Source organism: Sinohyriopsis cumingii, chromosome 1, assembly GCF_028554795.1.
Source record: "Sinohyriopsis cumingii isolate HCF-2022 chromosome 1, ASM2855479v2, whole genome shotgun sequence".
Classification (NCBI taxonomy): domain Eukaryota; kingdom Metazoa; phylum Mollusca; class Bivalvia; order Unionida; family Unionidae; genus Sinohyriopsis; species Sinohyriopsis cumingii.
This window is the reverse complement of record NC_142961.1, coordinates 14,090,327-14,107,109: the sequence shown is the minus strand read 5'-3', so window position 1 is coordinate 14,107,109 and position 16,783 is coordinate 14,090,327. Positions and strand designations below refer to the sequence as shown.

Below are 16,783 nucleotides of genomic sequence, written 5' to 3'. Positions count from 1 at the left end.
GCTGGTGTGACTTTCTGTTCAAAACGAGTAGTAATGAAAACCCCATGATGATATGACTTTCTGTTCAAAACGAGTATTAATGAAAACGCCATGCTGATATGACGTTCTGTTAAAAATGAGTAGTAATGAAAACCTCATGATGATATGACATTCTGTTCAAAACAAGTAGTAATGAAAACCCCATGCTGGTGTGACTTTCTGTTCAAAACGAGTAGTAATGAAAACCCCATGCTGATATGACTTTCTGTTCAAAACAAGTAGTAATGAAAACCCGATGATGATATGACATTCTGTTCAAAACAAGTAGTAATGAAAACCCAATGCTGATATGACATTCTGTTCAAAACGAGTAGTAATGAAAATGCCATGATGATATGACATTCTGTTCAAAACAAGTAGTAATGAAAACCTCATGCTGATATGACATTCTGTTCAAAACGAGTAGTAATGAAAACCCAATGCTGATATGACATTCTGTTCAAAACGAGTAGTAATGAAAACTTCATGCTGATATGACATTCTGTTCAAAACAAGTAGTAATGAAAACCTCATGCTGATATGACATTCTGTTCAAAACGAGAAGTAATGAAAACCCAATGCTGATATGACTTTCTGTTCAAAACGAGTAGTAATGAAAACCCCATGCTGATATGACATTCTGTTCAAAACGAGAAGTAATGAAAACCCCATGATGATATGACATTCTGTTCAAAACGAGTAGTAATGAAAACCCAATGCTGATATGACATTCTGTTCAAAACGAGAAGTAATGAAAACCCAATGCTGATATGACATTCTGTTCAAAACGAGAAGTAATGAAAACCCCATGCTGATATGACATTCTGTTCAAAACGAGAAGTAATGAAAACCTCATGATGATATGACATTCTGTTCAAAACGAGTAGTAATGAAAACCCAATGCTGATATGACATTCTGTTCAAAACGAGTAGTAATGAAAAGTGGCACATGCACAATTGTGCGCATGCCACTATAATTAAACTCAACAACAAAGTAATGAAAACACCATGCTGATATGACTTTCTGTTCAAAACGAGTAGCAATAACAAGATTTTCACAGTAAACTCTCCTGGTCAGTGACCAGAAGAGCTATAAAAAAAAATAACAGAATGCACATCTGTTCATAGAATTCACAGAACATTTCAAACAAACGGTATTGGCAATGTCTCTTTCTTGACTGAAGATATTTTAATTCTCTTTTATTATGTTGGGACACCCAATAACAAAATACAACTCTTTTATCATGTTGGGACACCCAATAACAAAATACAACTCTTTTATCATGTTGGGACACCAATAACAAAATACACTCTTTTATCATGTTGGGACACCCAATAACAAAATACAACTATTTTATCATGTTGGGACACCCAATAACAAAATACAAGTCTTTTATCATGTTGGGACACCCAATAACAAAATACAACTCTTTTATCATGTTGGGACACCCAATAACAAAATACAACTCTTTTATCATGTTGGGACACCAATAACAAAATACACTCTTTTATCATGTTGGGACACCCAATAACAAAATACAACTATTTTATCATGTTGGGACACCCAATAACAAAATACAACTCTTTTATCATGTTGGGACACCCAATAACAAAATACAACTCTTTTATCATGTTGGGACACCCAATAACAAAATACATTTACAACTCTTCAACAACTTTCTGACTCAAGCCAATAAAAGAGAAAAACCATAAATTTTTAGTGCTTGGTAAATGAAAACAAAACAAGATGGAATTAAGACAAATCTAGCCTGATGACATGAAAATGAAATGCTGGCTAGATGGGATTAAAACAAAACACAAAATCAGTATATATCTTTTTAACTTAAGTTATTGCTATATGCTATTTTTTGTGAGCATAATAATAATAATAATAATAATAATAATCCCTTTCCAGATGTCAGCTCTGGATATCTGTAATGTTCACTCTACCTTTCTTCACCAAAGACAGCTACAAACAAATTCAATTAAAAAATTCTAAAACACAAGTCTCTAATGGGATTTTCTATATTGTATCTTGCATAACTTTAATGAAAAACAGTGGGTAAAATTATGATAATTCATGTAATCTTGCTACCAAACATGGATACTCGTACATCAACTTAATTAATATGCAAGTTAGGCTCAAATACCTTTAATTCAAATGAGAAATATTGTGAATTAAAAATTTAATCAAAAGAACAAAGCTCTACTTACCATGATAAAACCATCGTGTCTTCTTGGGATTCTTACTACAAGTTTTTACATATATTGCATTATCTGGAGGACGTTTCTGAAACACGAAGAAGAAAAACTTGCAAACACTTTTGAAGTTATGAAGTTTATCATCACTTATCACGAATGATTCCTAAACATTTAATGTTGGGTCGCAATTCATATCTGTCACCTCATCATGTGCCAGTAGATCCAGGTCTGTGCTAATTGTTCTGCTGATTACTCTTTAGAAGCTGCATAGACCAAGACCTGACAGGATATATACAAGAGCAGATCCAGATCTAAACAGTTTGCAGTTGGATACAACTGATAAGTATATGCATTACAATATTTACAACCATACTGGAAGGTGACTTAAGGCATTTTAATACTAATTATAACTGCATGACAGTAAAAACTTAAGGGTTTTTAATACTAATTATAACTGCATACCAGTCAAAACCAGTTCTTTCAATCTCAAGATAAAGAAGAGTTTAGTGTTTTCAGTGTGTATCATGGTACAAAACTGTCACCAGTCAAATCACACAGCCAAGACCTGAAAGGCATTATGTAAGCTGTGAGATTCAGCAACTGACAGTTTATACAACAACAATCACTGAAAGAATGACATTAAACAAATTAATCTGTCTTAATATAGTCTGTCTACCATGCAAAGTAACTGGTCTTAATATAGTCTGTCTACCATACAAATTAATGTTTTAATGTAGTCTGTCTACCATACAAATTAATGTCTTAATGTAGTCTCTCTACCATACAAATTAATCTGTCTTAATGTAGTCTGTCTACCATAAAAATTAATCAGTCTTAAAATAGTCTGTCTACCATACAAATTAATATTTTTTAATGAAGTCTGTCTACCATACAAATTAATTGGTCCTAATATAGTCTGTCTACCATACAGATTAATATGTCTTAATGTAGTCTGTCTACCATGCAAATTAATCTGTCTTAATATGGTCTGTCTATAATACAAATTAATCTGTCTTAATATAGTTTGTTGTCTACCATACAAATTAATCTGTCTTAATATGGTCTGTCTACCATAAAAATTAATCTGTCTTAATATGGTCTGTTGTCTACCATACAAATTAATCTGTCTTAATATAGTCTGTCTGCCATACAAATTAATCTATCTTAATACAGTCTGTCTATAATACAAATTAATCTGTCTTAATACAGTCTGTTGTCTACCATACAAATTAATCTGTCTTAATATGGTCTGTCTATAATACAAATTAATCTGTCTTAATATGGTCTGTTTCTACCATACAAATTAATCCTTCTTAATATAGTCTGTCTACCATAAAAATTAATGTCTTAATATAGTCTGTCTATAATACAAATTAATCTGTCTTAATACAGTCTGTTGTCTACCATACAAATTAATCTGTCTTAATATGGTCTGTCTACCATACAAATTAATCTGTCTTAATATGGTCTGTCTATAATACAAATTAATCTGTCTTAATATGGTCTATTGTCTACCATACAAATTAATCTGTCTTAATATAGTGTGTCTACCATACAAATTAATGTCTTAATATAGTCTGTCTATAATATAAATTAATCTGTCTTAATACAGTCTGTTGTCTACCATACAAATTAATCTGTCTTAATATAGTTTGTTGTCTACCATACAAATTAATCTATCTTAATATGGTCTGTCTACCATACAAATTAATCTGTCTTAATATAGTCTGTCTGCCATACAAATTAATCTGTCTTAATATAGTCTGTAAACCATACAAATTAATCTGTCTTAATATAGTCTGTCTACCATGAAAAGTAACCGATCTTAATATAATATGTATACCATACAAATTAATCTGTCTTAATATAGTCTGTAAACCATGCAAATTAATCTGTCTTAATATAGTCTGTCTACCATGCAAAGTAACCGGTCTTAATATAATCTGTATACCATACAAATTAATCTGTCTTAATATAGTCTGTCTACCATACAAATTAATGTCTTAATAAAGTCTGTATACCATACAAATTAATGTCTTAATATAGTCATTGGGTACTTTTACTGAGATGAGAATAAAGATATAGCAGAGCTCTAGATACAACTAAAATAAATTGGATTTCAAAATATAAAACTGATGACAGCAGACAGAATCAAAATCAACAAGACAATTATCATGTAATTAAAAATATTTAAATGGCATATCAACCAAGAACTAACTCAATGTGTGCTCAATTATATGGCACTATTAAATTTGTGTTCTCACTGTGATTGTGTAGTATCGTTTCAAAATATGCATAAAAGATCTAAACTTTCTAACAGTCAGACAAAGTTATATTAATTAAAAGCCCAATGATAAAACATTAACTGTGATTATGGCAGGGAAAGTAAAGCAACAAGTCTACAATAAATGCTTACAAATAAACTGTTTAGCATACAAAGAATGCATACATTTATTTATATAAAATATGGAAAAGAGGAAAGGATGCTGCTTATCAAAAGCTCTGAATGTAGGATTAGACTGGATATGGTTAAATGCCTATTAAATGGGCAAAGGTTAAAGCCAATTAGACCAGCTACGGTTAAATCTCTATTAGACTGGCCATGGCTGAATGCATAATAAAGTGGCTATGGTTCAATGCTTATTTTAATGGCTATGGTTGAATGCCTGTTACGCTGATTATGGTTAAATGCCCATTAAACTGGCTATGGTTAAATCCCCATTATACTGATTATGGTTAAATGCCCATTAAACTGCCTATAGCAAAATGCCCATTAAACTGGTTATGGTTAAATGCCCATTACTCTGGCAATGTTAAATACCCATTAAACTAATTACAGTTAAATGCCCATTAAACTGGCTATTATTAAATGTCCATTATACTGATTATGGATAAATTCCCATTAAACTGATTATGGCTAAATGTCCATTAAAATGGCTATAGCAAAATGCCCATTAAACTAATTACAGTTAAATACCCATTAAACTGATTATGGCTAAATGCCCATTAAACTGGATATAGCTCAATGCCCATTAAACTGATTATGGCCAAATTCCCATTCTGATCAAGTAAACATGACAAACTTACCCTTTGGAATAACTGAAAACATTAATTGAACATGTGTCCCACCACTTCAAACTTGAAAATATTCTTTGAAATTAAGTGTCTGGTAACATGGAGTACATGGAAATTTAGCTTTCAGAAATTATCTAAGGAGTTTGAACATGACAGATACAATAATCTTTATGGCAAGATGTACATATATGACATGATCAGGGCAGATATGATTTTTAATAATAAACACTACAATTGTGGTTACCAATAACGAGTTAGGAAGCCTACTAACAGTGGTCGAGAGGAATATATCTCCTCTCCCCGCAACCAAAAGACCAGTTCTTTGGACCTGTAATCAGCACTTATAGCCTCATATGCAAATCATTAAAAAATTTCATTAAAACTTTCATTTTGCAACAATTCTAAATGTTTCTTATTTATTCCACATTATCTGTCAGTTTTATGATAATAAAGTCTGTATCTAATTTTGATTCTTCAAAGAAGTAAAATTTAGAAATGAGGATTTTAGATTACATTTTTACAAATGCTGATACAGGAGAACTTTGTTTTAGTGCTGCCAGTCAGTAGTACCTTCTATCCTTAGCAAATATTGTCATTTCAGCTATTAAAAATAAATGACTGAAAAAAGATTTGTCTCCAGGATGGTGCATGTATACAGTAATACTGCATATAAGGGAACTAACTCTTGTACCAAATATGTCATGTACCTTAGGTCAGTGCAAGTCAAACATAATGTAAACATGTTAGCATATTTAATTCAGATAAGACACCAATAATAAATTCCAAACATTTTACAAATATGCACAGAAAAATATTCTGCAATAATATTTACATCTTTCTAATATATTCTTTGTTTTCAGAAAATTACTGAATGATAACATTTTAGAAAACTGAGTGAGATTCAAACTTTGCAATCAAGGAGTTTCATGACTTAATGGAGACAGGACTTGCTTAATGTCATTAATCACCAATTATTGACTTAATGGAGACAGGACTTGCTTAATGTCGTTAATCACCAGTTATTGACTTAACGGAGACAGGACTTGCTTAATGTCATTAATCACCAATTATTGACTTAATGGAGACAGGACTTGCTTAATGTCGTTAATCACCAATTATTGACTTAATGGAGACAGGACTTGCTTAATGTCGTTAAGCATTTTAATTTAATTATAATGGAGGACTGTTTCCTGACAAAAACTTCAGAACTCATAAATTTGAGTGGCTGATACATTTTGCCAAGATTTACTTTGGAATCTCATTTTGAGGCAATAAATTACCCAAATTTCTCCACCACTAAAAATAAAGATCTAGTAAATACAGCAGGTTTTCAGATGGCCAAAAATACTTTTTATGCTATCTGAAGAAATTCTTTAATTTGTTGTCCTAAAGCAAACAGAAGAAGATAACTGTGTCCCCCCCCCCATAATGAGATTACCAGTAGCTCATATGATGTGCTTCCATTAAGTAAAAAAGGCAATTTTTTTAACATTACAGGCAAGATAATGAATGAAAATAGAACTGCCATATCAAAACTCTTGTAATCCACTGTTTAATCCTCTGCAAATCTACCTTATAAATGCAGACAAACTTTATTTATGTGTAAATATTTAAAAAAACAATAAACGTAATAAAAATATTTCAGAAGTATGATTCTGAAAGTATTGATCACAGAAAACTGTCTGTAGTTAGAGTAGAAATACATGTATGAGGTTAGACTTTAAGCAACAAGAGTGTGAGACTAAACAGAGGTATGTGTTGTATGCACATCAAGGAAGAGTGTGAGACTCCACAGAGGTATGTGTATGCACATCTAGGAAGGGTGTGAGACTACACAGAGGTATGTGTTGTATGCACATCTAGGAAGAGTGTGAGACTCCACAGAGGTATGTGTTGTATTCACATCTAAAATATTTAAAAAAACAATAAACGTAATAAAAATATTTCAGAAGTATGATTCTGAAAGTATTGATCACAGAAAACTGTCTGTAGTTAGAGTAGAAATACATGTATGAGGTTAGACTTTAAGCAACAAGAGTGTGAGACTAAACAGAGGTATGTGTTGTATGCACATCAAGGAAGAGTGTGAGACTCCACAGAGGTATGTGTATGCACATCTAGGAAGGGTGTGAGACTACACAGAGGTATGTGTTGTATGCACATCTAGGAAGAGTGTGAGACTCCACAGAGGTATGTGTTGTATTCACATCTAAAATATTTAAAAAAACAATAAACGTAATAAAAATATTTCAGAAGTATGATTCTGAAAGTATTGATCACAGAAAACTGTCTGTAGTTAGAGTAGAAATACATGTATGAGGTTAGACTTTAAGCAACAAGAGTGTGAGACTCCACAGAGGTATGTGTTGTATGCACATCAAGGAAGAGTGTGAGACTCCACAGAAGTATGTGTATGCACATCCAGGAAAGGTGTGAGACTCCACAGAGGTATGTGTTTTATGTACATCTAGGAAGAGTGTGAGATTCCAGAGAGTTCTGTGTTGTATGCACATCTAGGAAGAGTGTGAGACTCCACAGAGGTATGTGTTGTATGCACATCTAGGAAGAGTGGGAGACTCCAGAGAGTTCTGTGTTGTATGCACATCTAGGAAGAGTGTGAGACTCCACAGAGGTATGAGTTGTATGCACATCTAGGAAGAGTGTGAGACTCCACAGAGGTATGTGTTGCATGCACATCTAGGAAGAGTGTGAGACTCCACAGAGGTATGTGTTGTACGCACATCTAGGAAGAGTGTGAGACTCCATAGAGATTTGTGTTGTATGCACATCTAGGAAGAGTGTGAGACTCCATAGAGGTTTGTGTTGTATGCACATCTAGGAAGAGTGTGAGCCTCCACAGAGGTATGTGTTGCATGCACATCTAGGAAGAGTGTGAGACTCCACAGAGGTATGTGTTGTACGCACATCTAGGAAGAGTGTGAGACTCCATAGAGGTTTGTGTTGTATGCACATCTAGGAAGAGTGTGAGACTCCACAGAGGTATGTGTTGTATGGACATCTAGGAAGAGTGTGAGCCTCCACAGAGTTCTGTGTTGTATGCACATCAAGGAAGAGTGTGAGACTCCACAGAGGTATGAGTTGTATGCACATCTAGGAAGAGTGTGAGACTCCACAGAGGTATGTGTTGCATGCACATCTAGGAAGAGTGTGAGACTCCACAGAGGTATGTGTTGTACGCACATCTAGGAAGAGTGTGAGACTCCATAGAGGTTTGTGTTGTATGCACATCTAGGAAGAGTGTGAGACTCCACAGAGGTATGTGTTGTATGCACATCTAGGAAGAGTGTGAGACTCCACAGAGTTTTGTGTTCTATGAACATCTAGGAAGAGTGTAAGATTCCACAGAGTTTTGTGTTCTATGAACATCTAGGAAGAGTGTGAGATTCCAAAGAGGTATATGTTGTATGCACATCCAGGAAAGGTGTGAGACTCCACAGAGGTATGTGTTTTATGTACATCTAGGAAGAGTGTGAGACTCCACAGAGTTTTGTGTTGTATGCACATCAAGGAAGAGTGTGAGACTCCATAGAGGTTTGTGTTGTATGCACATCTAGGAAGAGTGTGAGACTCCACAGAGGTATGTGTTGTATGCACATCTGGTAAGAGTGTGGGACTCCACAGCATTTTGTGTTGTATGCACATCTAGGAAGAGTGTGAGACTCCACAGAGGTATGTGTTGTATGCATATCTAGGAAGAGTGTGAGACTCCACAGAGGTATGTGTTGTATGCACATCAAGGAAGAGTGTGAGACTCCACAGAGGTATGTTTTGTATGCACATCTAGGAAGAGTGTGAGCCTCCACAGAGGTATGTTTTGTATGCACATCTAGGAAGAGTGGGAGACTCCACAGAGGTATGTGTTGTATGCACAACTAGGAAGAGTGGGAGACCCCACAGAGGTTTGTGTTGTATGCACATCTAGGAAGAGTGTGAGACTCCACAGAAGTATGTGTTGTATGCACATCTAGGAAGAGTGTGAGACTCCACAGACGTATGTGTTGTATGCACATGAAGGAAGAGTGTGAGACTCCACAGAGGTATGTGTTGTATGCACATGAAGGAAGAGTGTGAGACTCCACAGAAGTATGTGTTGTATGCACATCTAGTAAGAGTGTGGGACTCCACAGCATTTTGTGTTGTATGCACATCTAGGAAGAGGGTGAGACTCCACAGAGTTAAGTGTTTTATGCACATCTAGGAAGATAGTAAGACCCCACAGAGGTTTGTGTTGTATGCACATCTAGGAAGAGTGGGAGACTCCACAGAAGTATGTGTTGTATGCACATCTAGGAAGAGTGTGGGACTCCACAGCATTTTGTGTTGTATGCACATCTAGGAAGAGGGTGAGACTCCACAGGCGTATGTGTTGTATGCACATGAAGGAAGAGTGTGAGACTCCACAGAGGTATGTGTTGTATGCACATGAAGGAAGAGTGTGAGACTCCACAGAAGTATGTGTTGTATGCACATCTAGTAAGAGTGTGGGACTCCACAGCATTTTGTGTTGTATGCACATCTAGGAAGAGTGTGAGACTCCACAGAGTTAAGTGTTTTATGCACATCTAGGAAGATAGTAAGACCCCACAGAGGTTTGTGTTGTATGCACATCTAGGAAGAGTGTGAGACTCCACAGAGGTTTGTGTTGTATGCACATCAAGGAAGAGTGTGAGACTCCATCGAGGTTTGTGCTGTATGCACATCTAAGAAGAGTGTGAGACTCCATCGAGGTTTGTGTTGTATGCACATCTAGGAAGAGTGTGAGACTCCATTGAGATTTGTGTTGTATGCAAATCTAAGAAGAGCAAGCAAGTAGCAATAGATGAGTCAGCAAATTTAATATTTTGGTATTCTTAAATAAATGTGTTCTATTTGTTGTGGTTTTCTTCTTTTCTTCTCTTTTTTCAATCTAAGGAAGACAATGACTGTTTCAATGTGGAGGTGAACCCGCCCATCTGCTGGGGTGTTATAGTCACCCCTGTCCGGTATCGTTACTACTGTAACTCATCAGATGGAACAATATGGGTTGAATAGTCTGTTCACTGTATTATGTCAGTGTGTGGTTTATATTGTCACCGATATTGCCACTGATACCAGTACAGCCAGTATAGTTACTTGTAAGGTCACGTGATTAGTATTGTTGCAACTTACAGTTGTAGCACCCAGGTTTCAAAATAAACCATTGTATCATAGCCAATTGTTTTTATACATAAAGATACTAGTATATGATTTAAAGAGTGGTTAAAAAACAAATGAAATGACAAGCAAACTCTAAGAATATTTATTTTCATATACAGGAACTTTGTTCTATTTATAATTCTACAAAGTTAATTTCTGCAAGGCAAAACATAGAACTGCCATGCTATTGTATAAATCATCAGTAGAAAGAAAGTCTGCCAGAGTGTCAAATTGATTATTCATTAAAACTCCTTGCAGAATCATGAGGTTAACAATGTACAGTTGGTATACAATTTCATCCAAGTCTAATAATGTAGTTCCATTAGGCATCCACTTTCTTGTTCTCTATATTGATGCATACTCCAGACAATTGTTGGAGTCAAGATGTCTTCAGCTACCACCCAGTTTGAAGAATTATTTTCAAGCTCCATTTGACTTATTCAATAATTTGGTTTGTTCATTTGTTGATATAATCCAGTCTATTGATAGGCTTCTAGGGTCCTTTCTAGGGTCCTCGGTTATGTTCCTATGCAAAAATGCAGGAGTTACCCCTGTCAGTATCAACAGGCAATGTTCATTGAATAATCAGATTATTAATAATAATAAATTCAGTTTTAAAAAATGCCTGTACTCCCATTTGGACCAAAATGTTAATCCCTACTGGCTACAGACTATGTAATTGGTATATCCAATAAAATTCTATATCATTCCTAAAAATAGTTCTACTAGAGAGCTCTGGATCAGATTTAATAATTTCTGTCATTGGATATTTAACACAATCTATGTTGTGGTCAGATACATTAAAATGTTAGACACTGGGGAATCTTTATGATTACAGATATCCCTCAAGTGCTCTTTTATTCTCACCTGGAATTACCTTTTAGGCTCACCTACATATTGTTTACCACATTTATTGCAGGTGAGTAAACAGATGACATTACATGTGGTACAGTGTCCTCTAAGTTTTGATTTATATTTGAGCTTAGTAAATGAACTTTTGAAGATTTCAGATTTATCCATTTTACTGCGGAAACTGCAATTAATGGTCTTGCAATTTAATACTTTGTTTGTGAACATTGTTCCAGAAAGGCCAGAGTGTTTGCTAGAAAACTCAGCTCTTATTAACTGGTAACTAAGTTTATAACCAATTCTATGTGCAAATATTGGTTGATCATGGAAAATATACGGGAGACTCAGTCTTATAATAGGCCAGAAATTTTGACTGCATATTTGAGGACACAATTATCTTTATCAGTTTGTGAAGATAGCTGGTACCGCATTGCAATGTACTGAACATTTTTTAGTAATTCTGAATGATCTAGCTAGCTTGCTTTTTCAAACACCTCTGTTAGAATCATAGTTGGATAGCCTCTTCTTTCATAAAATTAAATTAAATTGGAAGCATGTTTTCTGAAGTCTGGTTGTTAAGTACAGATTCATCTAATTCTTAATAACTGACTAAACAGACCTGATTTTTTTTTACAATGGTATGGATATTAGGAATCATAATGTAGATAACAATGTTTATCTGTAGGTTTACAGTATTAATCAAATACTACTGTGTTATTTTCATGAATAAATGAATTATCTAAGAACGTGATTTTGTCCTTAGAGTAATCCATCGTAAACTTTAATAGTTTTATGGTAACTGTTAGAGTATGAGTGGAATTCATTTAATTCCATCTCAGAGCTGATCCATAAAAATATTACTGATAAACCTTAGATAGATGTATGTTATATCAGGATAAACCTTAGATAGATATATGTTTTATGAGGATAAAAGTTAGATAGATGTATGTTTAATGAGGTGCTGATTATAGCATTTTCCATTCCAATAAACCTTAGATAGATGTATGTTTTATGAGGATAAACCTTAGATAGATGTATGTTTTATGAGGATAAACCTTAGATAGATGTATATTTTATGAGGTGCTGATTATAGCATTTTCCATTCAAGCTCACCCATACAAAAATTGGTGTATGATGGAGCCGCTTTTGTTCCCATTGTGGTTCCACCAATTTGTAGATAATGGGTGTCATTGAAAATGAAGTTGCTGCAATGATATACCAATTTTAATAAAGCCAAGATGCTACAGTTAGAGAGACAATAATTCGATTTATTTAAAGCCAGGGTTCTAGCTATAGAGGTGAAACATTCATGATTCCATTTCTGTGCAGAGAGAGATGACATCCATTGTGACCAAGAAGAATTCATCTAGTAAAATGTGAATTGCTTGAACTTTCTGGATAAAATCGGTCTTGTCCTTGATGTAGGAAGGTATTAATTTTACTAACGGTTTAATGTGTTTATCAATGAGCCTACTAATATTTTGCATAAGTGAATTGTTTCCACTGATAAATGGTGTTCCATGGATTTTTCCTGGAATAAGGCATTTATGTATTTTCAGAAGGATATAAAACCTCGGAGCAAGGATTTTGTCAGTGATGCGGTTAAGAAAAATCTTAATATCAAATTCCCCCTTGTTGTGAAATTGTATTACAAGATTTTTCACCATACTGTGGTGTATTACATCAATTTGGTACAGTGGAACCTGTCTTGAAAGACCACCCTTTCTGCCAAAACATAATGGTCTCTCATGACAGGTGGTCTCTCATAACAGGTTATAACACTATATAATCTCTAAATCTGTACATGGAGAACCTGGTCTCTCAAAACAGGCGGTCTCTCATAGCAGTGGTCTCTCAAGACAGGTTTTACTGTATAACAACTCTCATTATTAAATTGTCTTAGGGCCTCTTTGATGTTTTCATCCTTGTTCATGACTACAATGGAAGTGCCTTTATTGGATCACAATATCTTTGTTGTTGCTAAGTTCATGTAAGGCCTGGTTCTCATTTTTGGTGATATTTAAGCATTATCTCCTTCTTCATTTAAACTAATGATAATTTTACCTGTTTGAAGAACGCTAATTCTCCCAATTTCTTTGGTACTTGGAACACCATCCACCAAGAAGTCTCAAAGAAACAACCAACCTGACATTTAAAACACACTCTTAACAAGACTGATGAGAGAAATGCAGCCTTCCAAACTGCCAGGAATAAACTTAGAGAGACTTGCCCTCCTGACTTAATCTAACGAGAGTGATGCAGCATTCCAGACTGCCAGGAATAAACTTAGAGAGACTTGCCCTCCTGACTTAATCTAAAGTACAGCATTCCAGACTGCCAGAAATAAACTTAGAGAGACTTGACCTCCTGACTTAATCTAACGAGAGTGATGCAGCATTCCAGACTGCCAGGAATAAACTTAGAGAGACTTGCCCTCCTGACTTAATCTAAAGTACAGCCTTCCAAACTGCCAGGAATAAACTTAGAGAGACTTGCCCTCCTGACTTAATCTAACGAGAGTGATGCAGCATTCCAGACTGCCAGGAATAAACTTAGAGAGACTTGCCCTCCTGACTTAATCTAAAGTACAGCATTCCAGACTGCCAGAAATAAACTTAGAGAGACTTGACCTCCTGACTTAATCTAACGAGAGTGATGCAGCATTCCAGACTGCCAGGAATAAACTTAGAGAGACTTGCCCTCCTGACTTAATCTAAAGTACAGCATTCCAGACTGCCAGGAATAAACTTAGAGAGACTTGCCCTCCTGACTTAATCTAAAGTACAGCATTCCAGACTGCCAGGAATAAACTTAGAGAGACTTGCCCTCCTGACTTAATGAGAGTGATGCAGCATTCCAGACTGCCAGGAATAAACTTAGAGACTTGCCCCCCAACTTAATCTAAAGTACAGAGTCAGATTTTAAAATGTACAAATGAACATTTATCAGCATTCCACCATGAGAAATATGATAAATGTTTACAAGAAAATGAGAGCGCAAGACAACAGGTGAAATATAATGAATGATCCAAGTAAAAAAATAACACGAGGAAAAACAGAGGTCTTGGAAGAAGGAATAATACCCAAATGGTTATTCTAAATAAATTAAGACTCTTTGCAAGTTTAGCAAACTTTAACAATAATTCAAATAATTCAGTTACTCATCTTTATTATTCAGAGTTTGTCATAAATCTTTCTAACTTCCTCCCCACCATGTCACATACCACTGCCCTAAATATAGGATGTCTTTTAGTCCTGCTGTTAGGGAAATTAACCTTGGTCTAATTCATAAGGACTCAGAGAAGTTCTTTCAATGAATTGATCTGAAATATCTTTTCACCATACCCATACCTGTCAACCTCTTGAGATAAAAACCTGTATGCCAGACCAAAAACAACTTACAAAGACCAAAAACCTAATGTGAAAAAATGTATTCATACATTATATAAGATCAACAGTTTTAAAAACAACAAATGCCATAAACTAATTTTATACATACTTACATAATTATTTTTTCTCTGATATAAAAAAATTATTATTCTTTTGATTTTGATTGTGTTGTAATACACACATTATTATGTACAACACATGCACCCTTTGCACTCTTCAAAATGTGAACATGGGTTTTAAAGTCTATGCAGCATGTGACAATGTTTATTTTACACTGTAAAAATGATGATAGTGTGTCTGCGTTCAGGAACACCATACAATCTGTATGTATGTTTTTTTTATCATAGAAAAAGATCTCTCACAGTCTGCATTGATGTGAAACTAGGTAAGTACTTGATGAAGAACTACTTTCAGATTTGGGAAGCAGATGCCACAAGTGCTAATTATCTGCCTGATAATATCCAGCCAGTAGCTACAAAAGCAATCATCTGTAAATACAGGTAGACACTCATCAGGCAGCATGCAATAATCCTCAAACCCATCTTTATGCACTTCATGATCCAGGTGTGGAGCATCTCAAAAACAAAAGTGTCACCACTAGTATAAAAAAAGCTATGTGCAAGGTATTTTGAAAGGTCTAATAATAACTTCTTTTTTTGGATTTATCATGGTCTCAGTAGTGCATATTTATCTTTTTCCCCATACACCTTAAAATATTATGCCAGGAGCAGTCCAAAAATTTAAATCTAAAAGTTAAAAAAACCGCCAAAGTAGCAGTCCATAAGTTTAAGCCTTGTCAGCTGGTGATCAGTTCTATTAAAATTGCATATCTTGGGTATGGTTCAAAAAAAGATCTGTTTTTATCGACAAGCCTAATGTTAATTTTCCAAAGCGTATTAGAGTTATCCCCACCTGCTTATGCATAGCTAAAAAGATTCTGGATTGTGCTCAATTTAAAAATAAATTTGGTCCAGAATCCTGGGATTTACACAAATTTTGTAAAAACATTTTTGTTTTAAAAAACATAAACATTTTTTTTAAAAATGTATAAAACAGTTGTACACTGACGAGAATGAAAGAAAACGTACAAATTATGGGTAACCTGTACAATTTGAGAGGCATGCATACCACAAATATGGATGATGAAACTAATTCATTCAAACCAAAACAAATATACTGAGGCATTCTGCACATTGGTATAATTATCATTAGTTTATAAAAATCATCATTACATCCCTGGTTTTTTTTGTTGCTGATTTATAACTAAAAAAGATTCATTTTTTAAAAATTGGAGATATCAATGTCATGAAAAAATCATCAATGTCGAAACTCTTTTAACTGTTCTATTAGTGCAATACTGATGCCATGATTTCTTTGCAAGTAATAGTGAAACCTCGGAAAGATCATCAACATTATTCTAAGTGGTTTCAAAAGGCTTTATGCATACATGAAAACAGTGTGCATGACACCACTGCTTTATGTTGTTCTTGATTCACAACCAAACAAGATTCATTTTTAAAAAACAATTTTGTAAAATAATTGTCTATGTTGAAACTCATTTTTTCTGTTGTTTTATTAATAAGATACTGATTATGTGATTTCACCGCAATTAACAGTGAAACGTCTTCTCATCATTAAGGAAATCTCTGAGCACAAAATCAGAAATTTTAAGTTGACTATAAACTCTAAAACATGCTTCTCCACAAATAAACTTATCTGTGAAACAAAGTTTTTTATTTTCACCAAGTACTCATTTTCTATGGTTTTCTTGCTATCTTTGATCACATTTGTGAATGTGCATACTATTTTAGTAGTTAATTATATTACTTACACAATAATATTTATAACAGTGTTTAACTGATTAAATGAAATAAGTTTACCTAACACATGACAATGACTGCAAGCTCTTACGCAGGTATGATTTGCATGCCTCTTAGACTGTGTATAAAAACATACATTCGAGAAATAACTTATGGTCAAGCAATGAAAATTACAAGGCATTTAAATATTATTCTGGCAAAAAAAATAAGTTGTCTGAAAACAAACCATGTCAA

General features: G+C 34.4%; 1 protein-coding gene across 1 annotated transcript in view; it reads right to left on the bottom strand.

Annotated features, from left to right (window-relative positions):
- LOC149806442 (ubiquitin-conjugating enzyme E2 W-like) overlaps nt 1-16,783 on the bottom strand; it is a 120,739-nt gene that overhangs the window by 86,239 nt on the left and 17,717 nt on the right. Inside the window, exon 5 of the mRNA XM_089953383.1 lies at nt 2,233-2,308. Coding sequence (XP_089809509.1) covers nt 2,233-2,308 — 76 coding nt within the window. The remainder of the gene's footprint in view (nt 1-2,232; nt 2,309-16,783) is intronic.